This window comes from Lycium barbarum, chromosome 2 (genome assembly GCF_019175385.1).
Source record: "Lycium barbarum isolate Lr01 chromosome 2, ASM1917538v2, whole genome shotgun sequence".
NCBI lineage: Eukaryota > Viridiplantae > Streptophyta > Magnoliopsida > Solanales > Solanaceae > Lycium > Lycium barbarum.
This window is the reverse complement of record NC_083338.1, coordinates 96,349,814-96,372,261: the sequence shown is the minus strand read 5'-3', so window position 1 is coordinate 96,372,261 and position 22,448 is coordinate 96,349,814. Positions and strand designations below refer to the sequence as shown.

Here is a 22,448-nt window from a genome sequence, read left to right as displayed (position 1 = left end):
TAATTTTGTTTATAATTTTCAAGAATAATTACTACTTCACTACGAGCAAAATTGGAAAAGAATAACGAATTTTATCGTAAACTTTTAAAATGAAACTCTCTTTGTTTTAAAATATTTATCTGATTTTGACTTGATACGAAATTTAAGAAATGAAAGAAGATTTTTGAATCTTATAGTCTTAAATTAAAAATATATATAATGTACCGAAATGTCTTCTAATCATGTGGTCTTAAACAAGCTAAGTGGAAAGTTGGAACTAAAGAGAAGCAAAAAATGAAAAAAGTTATTTTTTTTTAAATGGATCTAAAAGAGAGTAAGACAAATATTTCGAAACAGAGGGAATAAATAATTTGAAATAAATATTTTTAATAATTTGAGATAACGACCAAAGTCAAAAAAAAAAAAAAAAAGAGAAATAATAATAAAAGGATTTCAAAATTGACCCATTGTTGCTTTTCTTAGAAGTCAGAAGAGAAGCTTGAATGAATCAAATCAAACACCAACGCCGTTTCTCACCTTCTCTCTAGAAAATAAAAATCCAATTATATCCTTTTGCCAAATCCTCGATCTCCAATATATATTTGACATTAAGATAACAATAATAATATTACATATCATCGGAAATGTCGTCGACGGAGCAGTTGATGATGGGCGATGGCGTCAGAGGACCACGTTACGTGCAGATGCAATCGGAACCACCGGAACCTTCTAGGCTGTCATATTCATTTCGCGAGGATAATAGTCATGAATCGACTCGAATATTCGATGAGTTGCCTCAGGCTACAATCATCCAAGTCTCTCGTCCCGATGCCGGTGACATTAGCCCTATGCTATTAACATACACAATTGAAGTCCAATACAAGCAGGCACTCTCCTTCCCTCCATTTTACTTTGGTTACCTTGTTTTTGATTCGCAATTAGGTTAATTCCCGTAGATTTGTTACAAAATACTTTTTTGTTTTAAGCTAGGCAATTAGGATAAATAGCAGTGTTTTGGCTATCCAATACAAGCAGGCATTATTATTCACTCGATTTTGACTTTGCTTAGCTTTTGATTTTTTTTTTTTTACTTCGCAATTAGGCTAATTCCTATAGATTTGTTACAAAATTATTGTAGGCAGTTTTTATTTTTTAATCAAGGAGTTTTTAATTGTCAGAAAATAGTTGTTGGCAGTTACTTTCGATATCTCTTTTTTTTTTTTTTGTGTGTGTGTGTGTGTGGATAAAACAGCTAAAATCAGCAAACATAACGGCAGTTAAACATCAATTTTATTCTTGATTACTAATGGAGATTCAAATTTCTACAATAAAAGATATCACTTTGAGGTGAGAAGGGCCAAAATTTGCGTAGCTAAAGGTATTGTGAGTAAACAAGGAACGGATATAGAGTACCCATATAGCTGAGTCCAACTAGTTTGGGTTTGAGACTTAGTTGAAGCTCTTGTCGTCATTGTTCTCGCTGAAAAAGGGTTTGCATTTGCTGCTAGAAATTGTTGCAGCTAAATAACCTTGACATCAGTTTCCCTTACATTTTCTACTCTGAGTGATAAATGACATGAAAGATTTAACTTGTGAAGTCTTAATATTGAAGTGTAGAATGTTGGTTAGAAATTCGTTTATGTTATCATTGTCAAAAAAATAAAATAAAAAATAAAAAAAAATTGGAGCTGAAAGAGCAATAACCTTACTTAGTAGCTATCCTGTATGCCGAAACATCTTGAACACCATTTGGTTGTTCCTGAGAATGATAGACTTAGTTTGTGTTAGTGGAGTTGTGATCCCCCATTCAAAACCATGTATTGGTCTTGATCTCCTTCTAGAAAGACCTTATTCCCTGAAATATTTTTCCTCCCTCTCTTTCAGTTGAGGCATTTTTGTTTAACAGTGCTACTTTTTTTTTTCTTTTCTTTTTTCCTGTAGTTCAAGTGGCAATTGGTGAAGAAAGCCTCGCATGTATTTTACTTACATTTTGCATTAAAGAAGCGTGCATTCATTGAGGAGATTCATGAGAAGCAAGAGCAGGTAAATTGCGCTTTTCCTGTGAAATATTGTTGGTTCCATATTGTTTAGTTGCTTGGTGCATCTGGCAGCAACACAATTCTGATTTGACGGCTGTGACTATGGTGTACTTTTCATGACATTCTACTGACACATTTTAAAGGTCAAAGAATGGCTTCAAAACTTGGGGATAGGAGACCATACAGCTGTAATTCAAGATGAGGATGAACCTGATGATGAGGCTAGTCCTCTGCGTGCTGAGGAAAGTGCCAAAAGCAGGTGCTTCTTCATCTCGAACCAGTTTTCATGATAAAAGGGAAGCATTAAATACATCTATTCCTGTTATAATAGTTATCGTTCTTACAGGTGGTTTTTTGTTCAGAGATGTTCCGTCTAGTGCTGCTTTGCCAATAATTCGGCCAACCATCGGAAGGCAACATTCAATGTCAGATCGAGCAAAGACTGCTATGCAGGGTTACTTGAATCACTTTCTTGGAGATATAGATTTTGTCAATTCCCAGGAGGTATCTTCAAGTGGTTTTACTCTTGCTTTGCTTTGCCCTCTTTACTTGAAGAATCCTTTGCAAGTCTTTTTTCTTCGCCTTAGCCATAGGTTTAGGTCACCGGGTGTTTCTTAGTACTACTTTTCACTTTTGCCTCACTCTACTGAGCTCTCCTGGGAATGACATTTAGCCTTGATGCCTAGTTCCTAGATATCTAATCTTGTGGGACTTCCCTCATCTCTCAAGATGTCTTTCCATGATTACTAGCTGATAAGTGTATTTCCCTGCTTAGTAGATGTTTCTATGTTGACATAATTGCATCTCTATGAAACAAACTTCAAAACGTAGTTTGATCCTTTATTTATGAAAATGCCGGAGAAAGAACTTCACTGACTTAACCATCTAAGAACTGTCTTGCTCCATGCCTTCTTTTATAGTCCGTTAGGAATTTAGATGGTTCTTGTAAAGTGATACAAATCAGCAAGAACATAAAAAGGACATTTTCATTTGCCTCGCACAATACCAGAAAAAGTTGTTCATCATGTACATTTGTAATAAATGAGAGTTCATATATTTGTGTTGAGGTGCCATGTGTGCTCCTCCATCAGGAAGTGATGTGTGTCTGTAAAAGATTACGAATCCTATGTTCAAGTTCCCAATGTTTTAGCTACCTTATAAGGTTATTGGTTTGAATCTTGAACGTCACTTCTAGGGAGAATGTTTTTGCTCTTCTAAGGGTAATATCTAAGAAAGAAAACCCAAATTTATGATCTTTCAACAGGTAGTTTAACACTTACATTCTGTAGGCACATATTGCCCTTCCCCCACCCGCAGCACCCACCCCTCAAAAATGAAAAAAAGGAGCGCCCTCCACAGAAATGAAGTTGATGGCTACTTATGGAAACAAAAAGAAAGAAATAAAGTGATGACTAAGAATGATGTTAGAGGATTCAGTTGGGTCACAACCAAATTCCTTGGTCATTATTGCAGTATAAGGAGTCACATAAACCAAATGCTGTCTGCCATCTTTGCGATATATATCTGTTCGTGCTACTAGCCGGCAGTCATAATAGGAATTAATTCTAATTTAAATAACATTTCTCGGCAGAGTCAACATCAAGTGTCATAGCTTTAATATTCTAGATTCTCGTTGAACATCTTGCAGGATTTCACCATTCAATTACTGACTAGTTCCCAGATATCCCTTTCCTGTATGTCGAAATATCTTCTAACATATACTTGGTGATAGTGTATTACCTTGGTTTTATACTTGAAGATGGCTCAACAGCTGTGCTTTTTCTCTACGTGTTACAATGAATTGTGATATAGCGCCAAATAAGCCATAGCTCTACTCCCGACTCGAAATCCATAAAGGACTTAATGCTAAAAACACTTTCCCCAAATTATATAATGTCAAGTGTGATAGCAAATATGTGTAGGCACTTGGCAACATCTTAGTTCACTGGAATGAAATTGCAGGTTTGCAGGTTTCTGGAAGTTTCAAGATTATCCTTTTCTCCAGAGTATGGTCCTAAGCTAAAAGAAGATTTTATTATGGTGAAGCACTTACCAAAAATTCAAGATGACGATGATATTCGGAAATGTTGTTCATGTCAGTGGTTTGGTTGCTGTAAAGACAACTGGCAGAAGGTAGCCTTACTTTCTGGTTCATACATATATGGTTATCTTGTTTTAGGTTGGTTACACGTATCAACTCAGTCTCGAAGCTGTCCATTTGTTGGATAATCTCCTACCTGCAAAAAGAACTTAGAGGGCACAATAATCGCTTAGTGAAAATTGAGAGTTCTTTATATAATTTCCAGATTTTACTTCTTCTTTTTTGATAATAAGTATTTTCCAGATTTTACTTTTATGTGAAAGTTTATTGCAAGGGTATGTCTGAACTCTGAAGCATTAGTTTGTCGTAGAGCATGAAAGCTTCAAATTTCTTTGGAGCATTCTACCGATTCCTGTATCTCTTAGTGTTAATGACTAAAATATAGGTGATTCTGCAAGAGTAGCCTTCACTTCGTCTAGAGTAACAATTTTGGGTCTCACAAATTGTAAAACCATTGATGAGGCAACTTTATTGAAATTTGTAAGTGGACATCTAGGTAATTTCTAGTTTAATTTTATGCTTGGTCTTGAAACAACGCCAAAATTAGTTGTGTTCTTTAGGCCTGAGGTTTTCAAGTAGAATATATTTGTTTACTATATAAATGAAGTTCTTGTTATGTTGTTATTGACATAATTCTTTTGGTTCACGGCCTTTCCGTGTGATATTTGAACTCTGGGCATGGTGCACGGGACTTGTGGGTGAACTGGAGGTAATTGATTTTGACATCTAAATTGGGCAATTTCCATTTGCTGGAAAAAGATTAGTGCAGTTTGATACTCTCTCTTTCAACCTTGTTTGTTTTGCTTGTTCGTGTGAATCCGACATTTCCTCCTTTTATGCTGGTTAGCTGTATTATGTATGCTATTCTACTGTTAGAGGGAGTGTTTTTTGGAGTTTTTTTTTTCCAAAGTTTTAAAATTGAGCTTATAAAGCAACGAAAATGACTTTTGACATGGAGTCATATCTGAATCTTTCAAGTTTTATGTATGGCTTAGGATTTTTGCCTTATTCTAATCTCCAAGTTATGTTTTCAATTTTTCTAGGGCTTTGAGTAATTGTCTAAATTTGATTTAGAGATCCTGTTTGATTCTTGGTTGGATTCTTTTCAGGTCTGGGCTGTATTAAAACCTGGATTCCTGGCTTTCCTCAAAGATCCATTTGACCCCGAACCGTTAGATATAATAGTGTTTGATGTGCTACCAGCCTCCGATGGCAATGGAGAGGGTCGTGTTTCTTTAGCAAAAGAAATAAAAGATGGAAACCCTTTACGCCACTATTTTAGGGTAAGCAGCTTATGAAACTATGATGCGTTTGAAGAACTCTGCTCTTTATTTTTTAGAGTGGCAATTCAGCCAATTCCTCTAGAGGCATGGAGATATTGTATTTAGTAAGTTGAACTAGTTTCTGTTACCTTCTAAAAAAAAAGTAAGTTGAACTAGTTAAAGAAGCTTGGGATTCCACCTTGTGTTTTACAATAGAATTTTTTCTTAGGTGTCTTGTGGTACAAGGTGTATCAAACTGAGGACCAAGAGCAATGCTAAGGTTAAAGACTGGGTAGCAGCAATTAATGATGCAGGGCTTAGGCCACCTGAGGGATGGTGTCATCCTCACAGGTTTGGTTCTTATGCTCCTCCTAGGGGTTTGACAGAGGATGACAGTCAGGCTCAGTGGTTTGTTGATGGTGAATCAGCATTTGAAGCTATAGCTTTGGCTATTGAAGAAGCAAAGTCAGAGGTCTGCGTTTAAGTTTGAATTTGTTACAGAAGTCAATTTTATCTAAATGAACAAAGTTAGAAAGGATTTGGGTGATTTGATGTTTCCACAGATCTTTATATGCGGCTGGTGGGTGTGCCCCGAACTTTATATGCGACGTCCCTTTCACACTAATGCATCCTTCCGTCTTGATGCTTTACTGGAAGCCAAAGCAAAACAAGGTGTTCAGGTTGGTGATTAAGCTTGTTTAAATTATTCATTAGGTTCTGATTGTTGAATATCTAATATGAAATGGAGAGAATTTCTTATCGTTTGGTTTTGCTCTTATGACTTTTCTTTCTTAATCTATAGTAAGGTAATGTGTTTTTAGAGAGAAAGGTTCTACAATTCTATTGTGAGAAATATTTGAACTTGTAAATCAGAGTTCACGTTTCTTTTCATAAACTCAGTGATGTGTCAGACTGTCAGTGTGAGTGTACTGATTATAACTAGCATCTCATCTTGTTAATGTATCAGTCCGGCCGGAATTCAGCTTGTGATTTATTTATTTATGAGTGGCACCACATGATGTGCCAGTCTCTTTTGCCCCCCCCCAAAAAAAAAAAAAAAACCCCCACCACACACAAAAAAAAGTGTTGAGATTTTGCAACGATTTATAAATATGCAGTGACTTGTGTGAAGCTCAATTCCTTTATTGATAACTGCTGTTCGATGTATTATGTTGTGTAAGGGATCTCTAGTTCTGATAGTGCTGTGGTCTTTCATTTCCTGTTTCTCTAACCCTTTTTTTTTGGGGGGGGGGGGGGGTGGTTAGTTAGTTGCTTCATTTCCTTAGGTTCAGGTAGATAGAGCCTGTCAAACGTGTGTCATCTCAAATATTTTACCAGATTAGGTGGTTTCTTATTTTCTTGTCCGTTTTCCATGTGATGTCATGTTTACTTCTGATTATTGAAGTCTAAAAAGCTTTAGTTCATCTTCTAATGCAGATCTACATCCTTCTGTACAAAGAGGTTGCTATTGCTTTAAAAATCAACAGTGTGTATAGCAAGAGAAAGCTGGTAGGCATCCATGAGAATGTCAGGGTGCTGCGTTATCCTGATCATTTCTCAAGCGGTGTGTATCTATGGTATGTGTTTCCTGAACATACTTATTGTCTTGTTTCGTTATTGTTATTGGCAATAGCTACTCTATTTACAACTAATGGTTATGTATGGTTACATATAGGTCCCATCATGAAAAAATTGTCATTGTTGACCACCAGATTTGCTTTATCGGAGGACTGGACCTGTGCTTTGGTCGTTATGACTCACCCGAACACAAAGTGGGTGATTGTCCACCTCTTATATGGCCTGGAAAAGATTATTATAATCCAAGGTGTTCTTCCGCACTAACTTTTTAAGAAAGTTATTTTTTAGTTTGTTTGGAACTAGTGATACGTTGCTTTGAATCATAAATAATCAAATGCGAGAATTGTGAACAGTGAAAACCATGACCAAACCAATTTAGTCGGTTATTGGTTAAAACCATGACCAAACCAATTTAGTCGGTTTTTAAATGTCTAAAACCATAACCAAACCAAGTAAAATAATAACCACCGGTTTGGTTATTATCGGTTTGGTTCGGTTTGGTTCGGTTTTTCGGTTTATGACTAGCTGTGACAATTCAAATATTCTCTCTCTACATTCTTCAAATTTCTTATGAAACTCTTTTTTCCTCATAGCTCACAAGGGTGAACTTTGCTGCATATTGAGGGAAAGACACGCTGTTGCAAATCAGGTGGACCAAACTTGCAACGCAGTTTAGATTCAAAAGAACAAGTCAAACTGAGGTTTCAAAATACAAATAACCCTTATGCTTACGACTTATTAGAGTTGGGCTTCGATTGTTGGACATATTCTTTTAAGACATGGGCCTTAAAAATAAGTAGACCAAAATTAAATTAATAATTAAAAGGTATAAAATATCTTTAATTATTTATGAAAAGCTAATATTAGACATATAAATAATTATAAATTTTATGTATATAATTATCGGTTTGGTTCGGTTATTTATTCGGTTATTTTTTACTATAACCACAACCAAACCAAATATTATCGGTTTTTCAAATTTAAAACCAAACCAAACCAAACTAAACCAAGTGTCGGTTATTTTATTCGGTTTGGTTAAATTTTCGGTTTGGTTTTGGTTTTAACCAAAACTGTGAACAGCCCTAAGTAAATCCCATTTTATTTTAAAGGAAAATTAACTTTCTGTGGGTTATACTAAAACAATTTTCCCTAGAATATTGATCATCTTCAGGTGCACATAATTAAAACATTATTGTATAAAATTCGGATATACTTGTAGCTAAAGTATAAGCATAGGAAAAATGTTGAAATACTCTGTACTACTGACAGCAGTTTAATTTAATTCGTTTGGTTCCTTCGTTCAGATAACCCCCTATCTGGTATCTTTTTTTGCCTTGGACTTGAAGAAATGAAGTGTAACCTCTATACCTGTGTAGTCAACAACAGAAAGAGATGGTTGTGTGACAAAATAACAGAAGGCAAGAAAATAAATAGATAACTTGATAAAGGAATGCAAGAGAAACTCTACATAAAAATTTGAGATACAGTTCACATCTTATATTCATTCAATGAGGGAGTAATTTAATGTCAGCTCTAACACACCGATATGCTGACGTTCTAACACCTCCTCCGCTTAAACTCAAGTTGGGGAAAGGAACCCATCTTGTGTCTTCATGTTTTGAAGAACACAAGAAGAATAAACTCATTGGAAGGTTGGTATTGATAGTGTCGCTAAATACCCGGGAGAAAAGTTTTGATCACCAGAAACTCTCCTGAAAAGTTGGTAGGAATAATGACTGAAGAAATGGTTGAAATGTTGGTTTGATATGCATAGAGCCAATGGAAGGGTCTTCATAAAGAGGCATTATGCCGCGAGAGAAGTTACTATAAAGAGCAAGAACAGTAAAACTACAAAACGAGGGAAATTTTTGGGGGTAATGACATAAGGCCGCTTGCTGATTGGCAGAAGCTACTTAAAGCTTTACCAAATCATAGAGGTTCCAATACCATATGAGAAAATTGAGAGGAGTAAATAAATAACTTGATAAATGTAATACAAGCAGGGTGGATCTAAGGTATCAGGTGTGGATTCCCGGAATCCAGTAACTTTTGTTCAAACCCTATATTTATTTTGAGAAATCTATCAACAACAACAACAACAACAACATACCCAGTGAAATCCCACAGTGCGGGGTCTGGGGAGGGTAAAATGTACGCAGACCTTACCTCCATCTCGGAAGATAGAGAGACTGTTTTCGGAAGACCCTCGGTTCAAGAGAAAACATGATGAGGAAAGGTCAGATAAGCAGGAACAGTTCAAAGCAATACGAGAATGAAACTAACGAAAGCGAAAAAGCCATGATAAAGCAGTATGAGAAAACAGAAACATTAGCTATCTCGGATAAATATGATAATCGTGGTACACGAACTAACATATAGTTGCACGAATCAAAGGACAAGAAAATGAAGATCAAAACTGCGACTACTAGTACGACGGGATACTAGCCTTCTACCCTAATCTGAGTCCTCCATAGACTCCTATCTAAGGTCATGTTCTCGGTAAGCTGGAACTGCGTCATGTCCTGTCTAAGCACCTCTCCCCAATACTTCTTCGGCCTACCTCTACCTCTTCTGACACCGTCTATAGCCAACCTTTCACACCTCCGTACTGGGGCATCTGTGTCTCTCCTCCTCACATGCCCAATTCATCTCAGCTGCGCTTCCCGCATTTTTTCCTCCACTGATGCCACTCCCACCTTATCTCGGATATCTTCATTCCTAATCCTATCTCGCCTGGTATGCCCACACATCCATTGCAACATTTTGATTTTCGCAACTTTCATCTTCTGGACATGCGAGTTCTTGACTGCCTAGCACTCCGCCCCGTACAACAAAGTCGGTCTCACTACCACTTTGTAGAACTTGCCTTTAAGCTTTAGTGGCACCTTCTTATCACACAACACTCCTGAAGCGAGTCTCCATTTCGTCCACCCTGCACCAATACGATGCGTGACATCCTCGTCAATATCCCCGTCTCCTTGTATAATAGACCCAAGATACTTAAAGCTTCCTTTCTTTTGGATGGCCTGGGTACCCAGCCTCACTTCCACGCTAGCCTCACGTGTCTCGTCACTAAACTTACACTCCATGTACTCTGTCTTGGTTCTACTCAACTTGAACCCTTTAGACTCCAGAGTTTGTCTCCAAACCTCCAGCTTAGCATTCACTCCGTTGCGAGTCTCGTCAATCAGGACTATGTCATCCGCGAATAGCATGCACCATGGCACCTTACCTTGAATTTGCCGCGTCAAACCATCCATCACCAAGACAAATAAAAAAGGGCTAAGAGCTGATCCCTGATGCAACCCCATCTCCACTGGGAAGTGTTCCGAGTCTCCTCCCACTGTTCTAACCCTAGTTTTGGCTCCCTCATACATCGCCCTAATGTACGCCACAGGTACACCTCTAACCTCCAAGCATCTCCATAAAACCTCTCTTGACACTTTATTGTAAGCCTTTTCTAGGTCGATGAAAACCATGTGTAAGTCTCTCTTCCTCTCCCTATACTGCTCCACCAGTCTCCTCACAAGATGAATGGCTTCTGTAGTCGAGCGCCCCGGCATGAATCCGAACTGGTTCTCTGAAATGGACACGCCTCTCCTCACCCTCATCTCCACCACCCTTTTTCACACTTTCATAGTGTGACTTAGCAGCTTGATACCTCTATAGTTGTTGCAACTTTGAATGTCGCCCTTGTTCTTGTATAAAGGAACCATCGTACTCCACCTCCATTCCTCGGGCATCTTCGTCGTCTTAAAAATGACATTAAACAACCCAGTTAGCCACTCCAAACCTGCCCTGCCTGCACTCTTCCAAAACTCCCCAGGAATCTCGTCAGGCCCGTCGCTCTTCCTCTACGCATCCTACGGACAGCTCCCTTAACCTCCTCTACTTTTATACTCCTACAATACCCAAAATCGCGCCGCCTCTCAGAGTACTTCAAATCTCCCAACACAATGTCTCTGTCACCTTCTTCGTTCAAGAGTTTATGGAAGTATGACTGCCATCTCCGTCTAATAAGAGCATCCTCCACCAATACTTTGCTATCCTCGTCCTTGACGCACTTTACTTGATCCAGATCCCGTGTCTTCCTCTCCCTTACCTTGGCTAGCCTAAACAACTTCTTATCCCCGCCTTTGTCCTCTAGTTCTGTAGGCGTTCAAAAGCTGCCGTTTTTGCCGCCGAAACTGCCAACTTCGCTTCCTTTCTCGCAATCTTATACCTTTCCCTATTCGTCCGCTTTTCCTCCTCGTCTTTGCTATCTTCCAACTTCGCATACGCCACTTTCTTTGCTTCCACCTTCCCTTGGACTTCTCCATTCCACCACCAGTCCCCTCGGTGCCCACCACGATGACCTCTTGAGACCCCCAGTACATCTCTAGCTGCTTCCCTAATACAGTTGGCCGTCCTCTCCCACATACTGCTCGCGTCCCCCCTACTCTCCCAAGCACCCATATCCATCAACTTCTCTCCCATCTCCTGGGCACTAGACAAAGTCAGACTCCCCCACCTGATCCTCTGTCGGCCATCCACGACCCTCTTTTTCTTCTTCCTCTTAATCTCCAAATCCATCACTAAGAGCTTATGCTGGGTCGTAAGGTTCTCACTCGGAATGACCTTGCAGTCTTTACAAAGACCTTTATCATCCTTCCTAAGCAGCAAAAAGTCTATCTGCGTCGCAGCCGTCGAACTACGGAAGGTTATCAGGTGCTGCTCCCTCTTCAGAAAACTCGAGTTGGCTACCACTAATCCAAAAGCTTTTGCAAAATCCAGGAGTGCGACCCCTCCTTTGTTTCTGTCCCCGAAGCCAAAACCACCATGCTCATCGTTATAGCCCCCCGAAGATGACCCAATATGTCCATTGAAATCTCCTCCAATAAATAACTTTTCGGTGACCGGTATACCTCCCACCACTTCATCCAAATCCTCCCAAAAACGCCTCTTCTCTTCCTCGTCCAAGCCTGCCTGTGGCGCGTAGGCACTAATAATGTTCAATGTAAACCCTCCCACGACCAACTTAATCGCCATCATCTGATCATTGGCTCTCCCAACCTCTACCACCTGGTCCCTTAGCTCACTATCTACTAAAATGCCTACCCATTCCTATACATCGACTTACCCGAAAACCATAACTTATACCCATCCACCTCCTTAGCTTTAGATCCTACCCATTTGGTCTTGGACGCAAGCTATATTAATCCTCCTTTTCTTAAGAATCTTAACTAGCTCTATGGACTTCCCCGTCAAAGTCCCAATGTTCCAAGACCCTACTGTCAATCTAGACGTTCCCTGAACCCACTTACCACCCCTAACCCTAGCCCCCGTCCCCGACCGAGAACATGACCCTAGTCTACCATCGCTCACTAAAGCCACTAAGGCAAAATAAGTTGCTCAAAAATTTATCTAAAACAAATAGGAATAAACACTAAAGCAAAAGTTAGAAAGAAACTATAGGCAAGTCGGGCCGCTACGCCAAGAATGATAGCACTATAAGTGAGAGGAATAAAGGGAAGAATGCAAGTCAAGAGGCAAAGAGAGCAGGCAAAAAAATTCAAGGCTAAAGGACAGAATTTTCATGGGCCACTGGAGGTACCAACTCCAGGTGAAAGAAACCTGTTCGCAGCAAAAAATACTGTTCACCGCCGGAATCTGTTGGAGAAATTGGGTACCTGTGCTGAACCGACCAGAAACCTACTGGAGATGGGTTTCCGGTTGCAGAAACGAAAAAAAGGAGCAAAAAAGCAAAGAAAAGAGAAGAGGGGAGGGGAGAGATCTGGCCGGAAAACTGCCGCTGCCGGTGCTCGTCGGTCAAAGAGAGGGTGGGAGAGAGAGGTACCTGGTTGGTAATGCCGTTAGGGGCGGAGGGAGGGGGTGGGGTGGGGTGGAGTGGGGGTGGGGTGGAAGTTACCGTTGGGGAGAAGGGGTAAGAGAGAGAGAGAGGAGAGAGAAACAGTCAGCCCAGGCAAAGAAATCCCAGAAATCTATCAAGTATATAAGAAATATGTGTTGACAACCCACTAACAAAGTAGTCTCTTGGTCCAGCGGCAGAAATGGAACCTGCTTAAGCTTACTTGCCCTCCTCGAGGGGGGTTCGATTCGCCTTGGGCACTTACAGTGAAGTTTTCTTTTTAATTTGAGAATTGTTTTGAACCCATGAACTTCAAATCCTTGATCCGCTTATACAAGATACACCTACAAATAGGTATGAGATACAATTCACACGTTATATTTATTTCGGGAGGAAATAACTTAACACTAACTCCAACTTTCAACATTTTAAGACACTAACGATTCACAGTTTTTTTTTTTTTTTTTGAGAAGGTAACATATTTGTATATTTATATATATAGAGACTACACAAAACTGTGTAGTGCCCCTAATTACAGATTACAAAAGGGTAAGCATCTGATCCTGTGTCCTCTCACAAGGATTCTAAAACATCAGAGATTGATTCATTATCTTCTAAACCTATTCCTTTACACCAAAAGTAGAACAGCCCTAAACACTTCATGTTAATCTTCTGGAAATGGTTGGCTTTGTCTTCAAAACATCTTTGGTTTCTCTCTTCCCAAATTGTCCACCAAATGCAAGCTGGAATAATCTTCCATCTCATTTCCTGAATTGCATTACTGCCTTCTCTGTTCCAGCATGCTAACACATCGACTATCTTACTTGGCATGGTCCAGAGAATCCCCCTATAATTGAGGAACATCCTCCATAGTTGTTCAGTCAGTTTACAGTGCAAGAACAGATGATTAATTGTCTCAGGTTCCTCACCGCATAGAAAACAACTGGAACATAGATTATGGCCTCTCTTACAAAGATTGTCCAGTGTGAGTGCTTTTCCTCTAGCTAGTAGCCATGTAAAACAAGATACTTTATAGGGAACTTCGACTTTCCATATCATCTTCCAAGGCCAACACCCGATTCACAGTTTAACAGCCTCTATTAAAAAGCTTGGAACGGCTTTTGAGATAAAGTTTCAGTTAATCTAAACAAATATATGGAAGTTACTATAGAGGATGGGCATATTTTTGGGTAATTCCTTTTCAGGTCAACGTCAATGCTATACTGCTCTATGGTACGTGATGAAAGTTGTATGATTGATTGATCCCTTTAGATGAATGCTTCTCCCACTTAAAAATCTAGTCAATGAGTTCCTCATATTCATTCACCTTTTCCTTTAAGAACCAAACTGTAAGTTGATCATCTAGGTAGTCCTCCTCAAAAAAAGAGTTGATAATCTGTGTAGTCCAGCCGTAAGAAGTTACTTCTGTTTGAAAGTTTGCTAGCTGCTCATGTAATACAACATTCAGGGAATCTGAACCAAATTCCTGGGAAGACACCATGAAGGATGAATTAGATCGGAAAAAGTATCCACGTATGCCATGGCATGATGTCCATTGTGCCCTCTGGGGACCGCCGTGCCGTGATGTTGCTCGACACTTTGTTCAGCGCTGGAACTATGCAAAGGTTCATATTTGTTGTAAGCATATTCTTCTTTCACGGTTATGACTGTTGTTATATTGACATTTTCTATTATTCCTCAGAGGAACAAAGCTCCTCATGAGCAAGCAATTCCGCTACTTATGCCTCAGCATCACATGGTTATTCCTCATTACATGGGAATGAATGGTGAGATAGACAATGGAAGTAATGGTGTTGCACGTCCTCATAAAAGTATCAAAAGACATGATTCGTTTTCTTCAAGATCTTCTTCCCAAGATATTCCTTTGCTTATGCCTCAGGAAGCTGAAGGGGGGGAAAGTTTTAAGGAGGAACTAAAAATAAATGGCTTCCATACAGGGCATAGTTTTCATGATCAGCGGAGCAGGTCTAGCAGAATCCCATTCTCTTTCCGGAAGTCCCGAGTAGAACCTCTAGTTCCAGATTTGCCAATGAAAGGATTTGTGGACGAGTTGGATCAGAATCTGGTGCAGCCTGGCATGAAGAAGTTGGACAAAGATTGGTGGGAAAAACAAGAGAGAGGTGATCAAGTTGTTTCACCTGAAGAAAATGGGCAAGTAGGTCCTCGTGTTTCGTGTCGTTGCCAGGTGAGTTATAATCATCCCATCCCTACATCTCTATGCGTGTCAATTTATTCAGTTTCTTCAAGCTTCTATTTCTTTGTTTATCTCTGCTGTTTTCTGGTATAATGAGCATCTGTTTAAACCGCTAAAACCGAAACTGCCAATAAAGTTGATTTTAGAATTCACCAAATAATGCTGGAAGAGGAATCTCATGAATTTCTTGTTTAAAAAATTTCTCCGTACATTTTGGTTGACTGAATCAGAAAATGGAGGTTCGGATCAAGGTAGACGGTTAATAGGTAGTCGAGCGTTGTCTCACTTTCCTAGTATTAGTATTATTACCATAGGTCCTTGTGCTTTGATTTCTATTATTATCTGTTGTTTCTTGTGCTTTGGTTATCGTATTATTCAGCTGTTGTTAGTGTTCCTTTCTTTTAGAATGCTATATCATGCTTCCCATATTATTTGTCATGGCTTCTTTACTGTCGTATTTCCTTTCTCTAAAACTGCTTTGAATTGCTTTCCTTAAGCTGAGGGTCTATTAGAAACAACCTCTACCCACAAGGTAGTAAGGTCTGTGTACACACTATCCTCCCCAGACCCCACTTGTGGGATGTCAACTGGGTATGTTTTTGTTGTTTGTATGAGAAAATGACAAAAAGTGGCCCTTTGATTAGAGGTAAGCTGAAAATAGTCCTAATAATCCTGTGGATATAGACCTTTCAGCTTTCCCAAGTACACAATTTGAAATGTCCTTTGTATCTCTTTTTTCGGTTGAAAATAGAAGAGTGTTCTGTAACTCATTGATGATTCATATAACTAAGAAAAGTAGGATTGTCCAACTCTGGATTCTTCTTGAGAGAGACACTTGAGTGGTAGAAACACATCTCCAGAATCTAAGTTTTGTCAACCTAGAGAAAGATATATTGGAACTATTGGCCCTAGGGCTTGGTTTAGAGGTAAGAGTGCAGTGCCTGATGTGTAGGTTAGGCGCACGTTGCGGTTTTGAACCTTGCCGCAGACAAAATCATGGTAGTTAAGTAGAGAAGAGAAGAGGGGTGGGCCCATTATGCACCAACTGAACTATGCGCTACTGGCCCTCGGGAATTTCTCGTTGTAAAAACATCTACAATGAAACTATTGAACTTTTGATGTCATAAATACCTATTAGTGGGTTGAGTACTGATGGAAATGGTAGAGGTATTTCCTTTGATGCCTGACCTGCTTAGACTCGCTCAGTATCTTTTTGTATAGATACAAAAACTTTTTGGTCAAATTCCGATTAGAAATGTTTGAATGAAAATTCTTTTAGAGAAAAAGCTTCATTCCTTGGTTTTATTAGGATATCCCGATAGAAATGGTAGATCTATTCTCTTCTTTCTTGTGTGAATACAGCCGTACATTGTTATGCATAGGAGTTAGGACCAGAATGTTAGGCAAAATTAAATTATAGTTCAAGTAACATACAGGGTGTTTTATGGTCTAACAATTGACGACATTTTAATCAAAGAAGTGCTGCAGTAATGAGAATGTGAAGTGCTCTGCAATCGTTACCCAAAAAGGTTGGTGAAAAATAAAATAAGCGACAAAAGACTTGATTGATGCTGTAAGGATTGGGACAGGCTTGAGTCATCTATCTTCTATCCGCAATGCTCCATCTGCATTCCTAGCTGCATCCTTGTTTTATCAACTAGATGAGTTTTGGCTCGTGCTTAGCATGGGCCCAACAATTGAATTTGTGATATAGTTTTGCTTACAAATCAGTTTGCTTAATCTTGAAGAGACACACACAAAAAACCCTTGTCCGTCCCTTGCTTCACTCTTCTAGGTAGTAGAAATGTCGAACGTCTTCTCTTTTTCCATTGGCTAATAAACGGATGAAACTGGAACATTCCGTGTTAAAGTGTTGTGATCGGAGACTCTGCTCATATACCAGATACTAGTTAATATTGAATAACATGCCTAGGTAGATGTCATAAAAGTTAAAATTCTTCTGTCCATAATTTCTCTTGATTTTTGTAACATCTTTGCTTAATATTTTTGGAAGTTTGCTTTGTGCGCCGCTGGATGTGATATTTTATTCTTTGTATAAGTAATATCTCTGAACCTTTGTGGTTACAAATATAATTGAGCCAAATTGGATGGCACTTTTTTAGTTTGTAGTTTGCTTCTATAATGTAAATTGAATATTCAATTGTCGTTGGTTGACTCCCCCTTATATAATTGCTTGTGGTGTTCTATATCTAATTGGGTCTTTGATTGTCATATAGTTGATATAAGCTCTTTGCTTTCAGGTTATAAGGAGCGTCAGTCAATGGTCAGCTGGAACAAGCCAAACTGAAGAAAGCATACACAATGCTTACTGCTCCCTTATCGAAAAGGCTGAACATTTTGTTTACATAGAGGTATGCATTCTTTTTTATGAAATCGTCATTTAGCTGGTGCCCGTTAGCTGAATTAGGACGTCAAGTTTGTTGGTTCCCCAGAAAAATTGTCCTTGCTGATGGTTGTTTGGCAATAATCTCTTAAAAACTAGAGCCACATGAATTATATAAGCTTGGCTCTGTTGAACTACTGGCACCACTTCTCCACCCTAACTTGTCCTTAAAAAGGATTATATCTGAGCCTTCTAGTTATAAAGTAGCGGGAGGGGTTTTGTTTGAACATTTTCTTCTTTTAGCGTACAACATAAGTTGTTTATATTGTGATATTGTGCAAACATTAATTGGTGTCTTTGTTTGGCATTCTTTTCAAAGATCTATTGGTTTAATAGTTAATACTGTTTATTATAGTGTTAATCTATGCATGAATCTGAACTTCTCTTTCTGTTTTAAGTATTCATTTCTATTTCCTTGTGTATCGCTGTCTTTGCCTGTGGGTGGACGCTATAGCAAGTTGATGGTTTTTCATACTCTGGATATCTTGCTGCAATCCAAGCCTGGGAGCTGTTCATTGAGAAAATTTAATTTTGACATATGTAGTAGTCTGGTGGAAGTTCAAGTCATCTCTTTTTTTTTTTTTTTTTTTTTTTTTTAAACTTGAAAGCTTAACTTCTTTTGATGATTGTTTCGAATTATTTATGTACCGGGGACTATGCAATTTTTAGTTAACATGCTAATATCTTTATGACATGACTTCCTGTTTTGCCTTTTAGACTCTTACTCTTAAGTAAATTTTCCTGGATCAGTTAGTGAATAGTGACTATGTCCCAGATCCTTACGTACCTAGTTGTAGTGTTTTTTTCCACCCTTTCGCCCATGTCATTGTAATCAATTTCAGATTGCGATAGCAATGGAAGTACATTTTAGGACATAGCATGGTTAGCAAGCCATATATGTAGTTTGAAAACCATTCTCTATGATTTAGCACATTATATTCTGTTAACTGGTACTGTGGACGCCTTCTATGGTAGGAGTTTAATTTTTTATTTTTTTTTGAACTGGAATGCTCAGTAATTTAAAGGTCTTTTTCTATTAAAAAGAATCAGCATTAAAGGTCTATTGACTACTTAACTAGGACTATTACAATATACTTTTAATATGTGGAAGATGACTCAGCTATCATAGTCCTATAGTGATGCTGAATTTTGAATCAGATGTGTTGTTAGATCAACTATGAAGCGTCTTGTACTTTTGCTTTCTATTTCTTTCTCCTAATGATGAAATTTTCATTTTCAGGTAATTTTGTTCAACCTTGTATTATTGATTTACTGATTATGAGCAACCATTCAATGTGCCTGATATCTGACACAGCTGTAATGATTCTTTTTTCCAGAATCAATTTTTCATTTCTGGTCTATCTGGGGATGACATTATAAAAAATCGTGTTTTGGAAGCACTGTACAGGCGTATTATGCGAGCTTATAATGAAAAGAAGTCCTTCAGGGTTATCGTTGTGATACCACTTCTACCTGGCTTCCAGGTAACAGTACTACTAGACTGACCTACATCTTTTCTTGTGGATAGTTTTCTATATTTTCCACTAAGGATTAAGGTAAAACAGGGTGGTTTGGATGATAATGGTGCTGCTTCAGTTAGAGCTATTATGCATTGGCAATACAGAACTATATGCAGAGGATCTAATTCAATATTACATAATCTTAATGATCTCATGGGCTCTAGAACGCACGACTATATATCATTTTATGGTCTCAGAGCTTATGGAAGACTCTTTGATGGTGGTCCTATTGCATCTAGCCAGGTATTTTCCATCCTTCCTCAATTTTTACGACATACTCGATGAATTGTTAAGACTTCCCTTTCCATGTCCTAATATTTAGTGGACGTCTTCCTAGAAGTTTAGGCTGTCATGTCATTTTGTTTGTTAACTCTTATCTTCTATGGTTGGGAAATTGATGCTTGCAACATTGAAACTTTACTTACAACTGGGTGGTGTCACTGGTGTGGATGAGTTTCACCTCTATGTCATGTGTCAAGGCTTCAGAACTGCTGCTTAGTGTTTTAGGGCTAAGGCTTGTAGCCATGTACTCTGTGCATTTTCTATATGATTTTCCTTATTCAAGTACAACAAATCTAGACGTGTGTAAATCTAGACGTACATTCACTTGATACCACTTGGTTTCTCCAGATATATGTGCATAGCAAGATCATGATAGTTGATGACCACACAGCCTTGATTGGATCTGGAAATATAAATGACAGAAGCTTGCTTGGTTCAAGAGACTCTGAGGTATTGCTGCTCAGTTTCGATCCTAAAAGACCATAACTCTTTTAAACGAGTGGAACCTTCAATTTTTGATAGAAGTATATCAACTAACTGAAACTGCCTGCATAATGTGGTTACTTTGCATATACTCTGCATGTTGCTGCTCTGATATTCGCGGTGGGTCGAAAAGCGGATTTTTTCCTTTCCTTGTTTGCTCAATCCCCGATCTGATCTGTACCTAACCTTTCTTGCTAATTGCACTGACAAATGATATTGGAATATCTTTTTTTTTTTTTTGGGTAGTTACTGTATATTAATTTGACTTGTCATTTATCTTCTCAAGAATCTTAGAAGGCAGCAACATGTCTCTCATGCTACCAAAAGAGGCTACTGAACTGCTATATAAAGCATCCCCCTTGGCTGGTTGAGTTCATAGGCTAATTAATGTTGTTCCACTTTCTGCTCAGTCCAATCACATACATGCAAAATCCCAGCAAAATACTTTGATATCACTCTTTTTCTTGTGGGGGAGACGGGACTGAGGACTGAAATTTGATATTATTGTGACTTTCACTTTGATTATGTATACATTGTGGGATGTGATTTTAAATGTGGTAACTATCTTTTATCAAGTGTTTGATGTCAAAATGGCTGTTATAAGAATTGAGTCTGCTTCACAGCCAAAGTTAGTCAATCAACCATGCCTGGATCTCAAACAGCTGGGCAAGCTATATGAAATCTCTGTAACCATTACGCGCTATTGCGCCAATTTGGTTCTAACTTCACTACCAAATTAATTCTTCAAAATACCATGTTTGAACCTCACATCAATAAAAAGCATCAATAGGCAAGTCCTATTGATATATTTAACCAAAAAAAAAAAAAACTCACATGTTGTTGCCTCTTTGAGTTAGTAGTAGCAAATTGATTGATATTCCGTTTTAAACAGTCCTACAAAAGGATGATCAGCTTAATATTAATATATGTTAACATTCTTTATATTGCATCATACCTGCAGAAGACGGCATCATATGTATTCATTTATTCTATGCACTCTTTTGACAGTTTTACTGACAGTTCCACCTCTGACTTATTTATGAGTCACTGTAGCTGTCTGGAGTCGTGTCCAGTGACAAGTTATACTCATGGTATTATGTTTTATTACCCAACCTCTTTTTTAATGATCAGCAGGATTGTGATTTTGTTGCAGATTGGTGTACTTATCGAGGACAAGGAGTTTGTCGATTCATTCATGGGAGGCAAGCCAAGAAAGGCCGGAAAATTTGCATTAAGTCTTCGCCTTTCGCTATGGTCTGAGCACCTTGGTCTTCGTACTGCCGAGGTGCTAACTTACTCTTAGGCTTTTCTGTTCCAGGCTATGTGAGTTTTCAGCTGACTAATCATTGTTCCTTGCTAGGTTGGTCAAATTAAGGACCCTGTGGTTGATCCAACGTACAAGGATATTTGGATGGCAACTGCTAAGGTGTGTGTGGTAAAATGCTTCTTTAAAGTTTTCATGTTAAGTCCTTTTTTTTTCACAGAAAAAATATTATATTGGTTTAAAATCAACTGAGTTATCATTTGCAAACCGAATTATTGACACTCAAAATTTTTTGCATGTGCGCTTTAACATGTCAACCTTTCTAATGCTTGAGTGTCGGTATTATTGTCAGACAAATACCATGATATACCAAGATGTTTTTTCTTGCATACCCAACGATCTGATGCAGTCCAGGTATAGCTAGCTGGCATCATTTTCTCACTCCATTTTGTCTTTCTTCTCCTTTCTTTTTTTGATCTCGTATTCTCCTCTGATGTCATGCAGGGCTTCACTCCGACAATGCATGGCATTCTCGAAAGAAAAACTTGGTCATACGACTATTGATTTAGGGATAGCTCCAAGCAAGCTAGAATCTTATCAGGATGGAGATATCGAGGGTATAGATCCCATGGAGAGATTAAAAGCTGTGAAAGGTCATCTTGTTTCCTTCCCTTTGGATTTTATGTGCAAAGAAGATTTAAGACCTGTGTTTAATGAAAGTGAGTACTATGCATCAGCTCAAGTTTTTCATTAAATCTTTTCCTCTAATGGACCGTGAAAATCAGAAAAATTATCAATTGTCTCAGTGAGCGATGCTTTCTACAGAAAATATATAGGACGCCATTTCAGAGCATATAATTTTCTGCTTTCTTATTTTACTGTGTTCTGTATCATAACATTGTACAAAAGCGGCAACACACTTCAGGAGCTATTTGTTGAATACTGAGGAAGGTGCAAACATACTAAGATAAGCTTATGTAACTAGCAAACGTGGATAGAATTGTGGATACTGTGTTCACTTAGGCCAATGGGTTCACACTTCACAAGCTCAGAGGTCAATTTGACTGTTGGATTTGGACCTGTGACGCATGGTTCATGGCGGAGTGCTTTGAGCTACTATTGGCACCGTGTCTCCATAGGATCTTTTCCAATTGTTTCAGTTCTAACTGGACATTTTGGGTAGATGAGGTCTCTATTGCCTCTATAGTAAATAGTTTTTTTGGCTACATTCTCCATACCCGCGCATTTGTGATTGGACACTATAGAAGCTGTTTCATGTTCACTTATATTCATGCAATGTACAGAGATAATGCAGACTCTGCATTACTCTCTTCTCAGCAATTTCTATTTATGAGTCCCGGGTTTTGCTTTGGGAAGCACTTTAGGTTGTATAATCAATTCGTATAATTTGTTTGATACTATTCTTGTATCTTTTAATTGTAAGGAATAAGGATCATGGTTGTGCAGTATTCA

At 38.4% G+C, this 22,448-nt stretch overlaps 1 protein-coding gene across 2 annotated transcripts; it reads left to right on the top strand.

Annotated features, from left to right (window-relative positions):
- Nucleotides 1-461: 461 nt before the first annotated feature.
- Nucleotides 462-22,448, top strand: LOC132626672 (phospholipase D zeta 1). 2 transcript variants are annotated; one of them, XM_060341622.1, is made up of 20 exons: nucleotides 464-866; nucleotides 1,921-2,022; nucleotides 2,162-2,277; nucleotides 2,381-2,522; nucleotides 3,981-4,151; nucleotides 5,229-5,402; nucleotides 5,611-5,853; nucleotides 5,945-6,061; nucleotides 6,819-6,958; nucleotides 7,057-7,206; nucleotides 14,276-14,432; nucleotides 14,510-15,013; nucleotides 17,284-17,394; nucleotides 18,764-18,910; nucleotides 18,992-19,189; nucleotides 19,577-19,678; nucleotides 20,865-20,996; nucleotides 21,072-21,137; nucleotides 21,328-21,389; nucleotides 21,480-22,448. In XM_060341622.1, the coding sequence occupies exons 1-20, from the start codon at nucleotides 624-626 to the stop codon at nucleotides 21,727-21,729; spliced, it is 3,327 nt and encodes a 1,108-aa protein (XP_060197605.1). In that variant the 5' UTR covers nucleotides 464-623; the 3' UTR covers nucleotides 21,730-22,448. The 2 variants fall into 2 exon arrangements, with proteins under 2 accessions (XP_060197606.1, XP_060197605.1); XM_060341623.1 differs by lacking the exons at nucleotides 21,328-21,389; nucleotides 21,480-22,448 and having other exon boundaries at nucleotides 462-866; nucleotides 20,846-20,996.

Bases quoted from the DNA above. Each gene is read 5' to 3' on its own strand.
- LOC132626672 (XM_060341622.1), top strand. From the start codon at position 624: ATGTCGTCGACGGAGCAGTTGATGATGGGCGATGGCGTCAGAGGACCA. The intron at 2,278-2,380 runs GTGCTTCTTCAT...TTTTTTGTTCAG, and splicing joins GAGGAAAGTGCCAAAAGCAG to AGATGTTCCGTCTAGTGCTG. The intron at 15,014-17,283 runs GTGAGTTATAAT...CTTTGCTTTCAG, and splicing joins GTGTTTCGTGTCGTTGCCAG to GTTATAAGGAGCGTCAGTCA.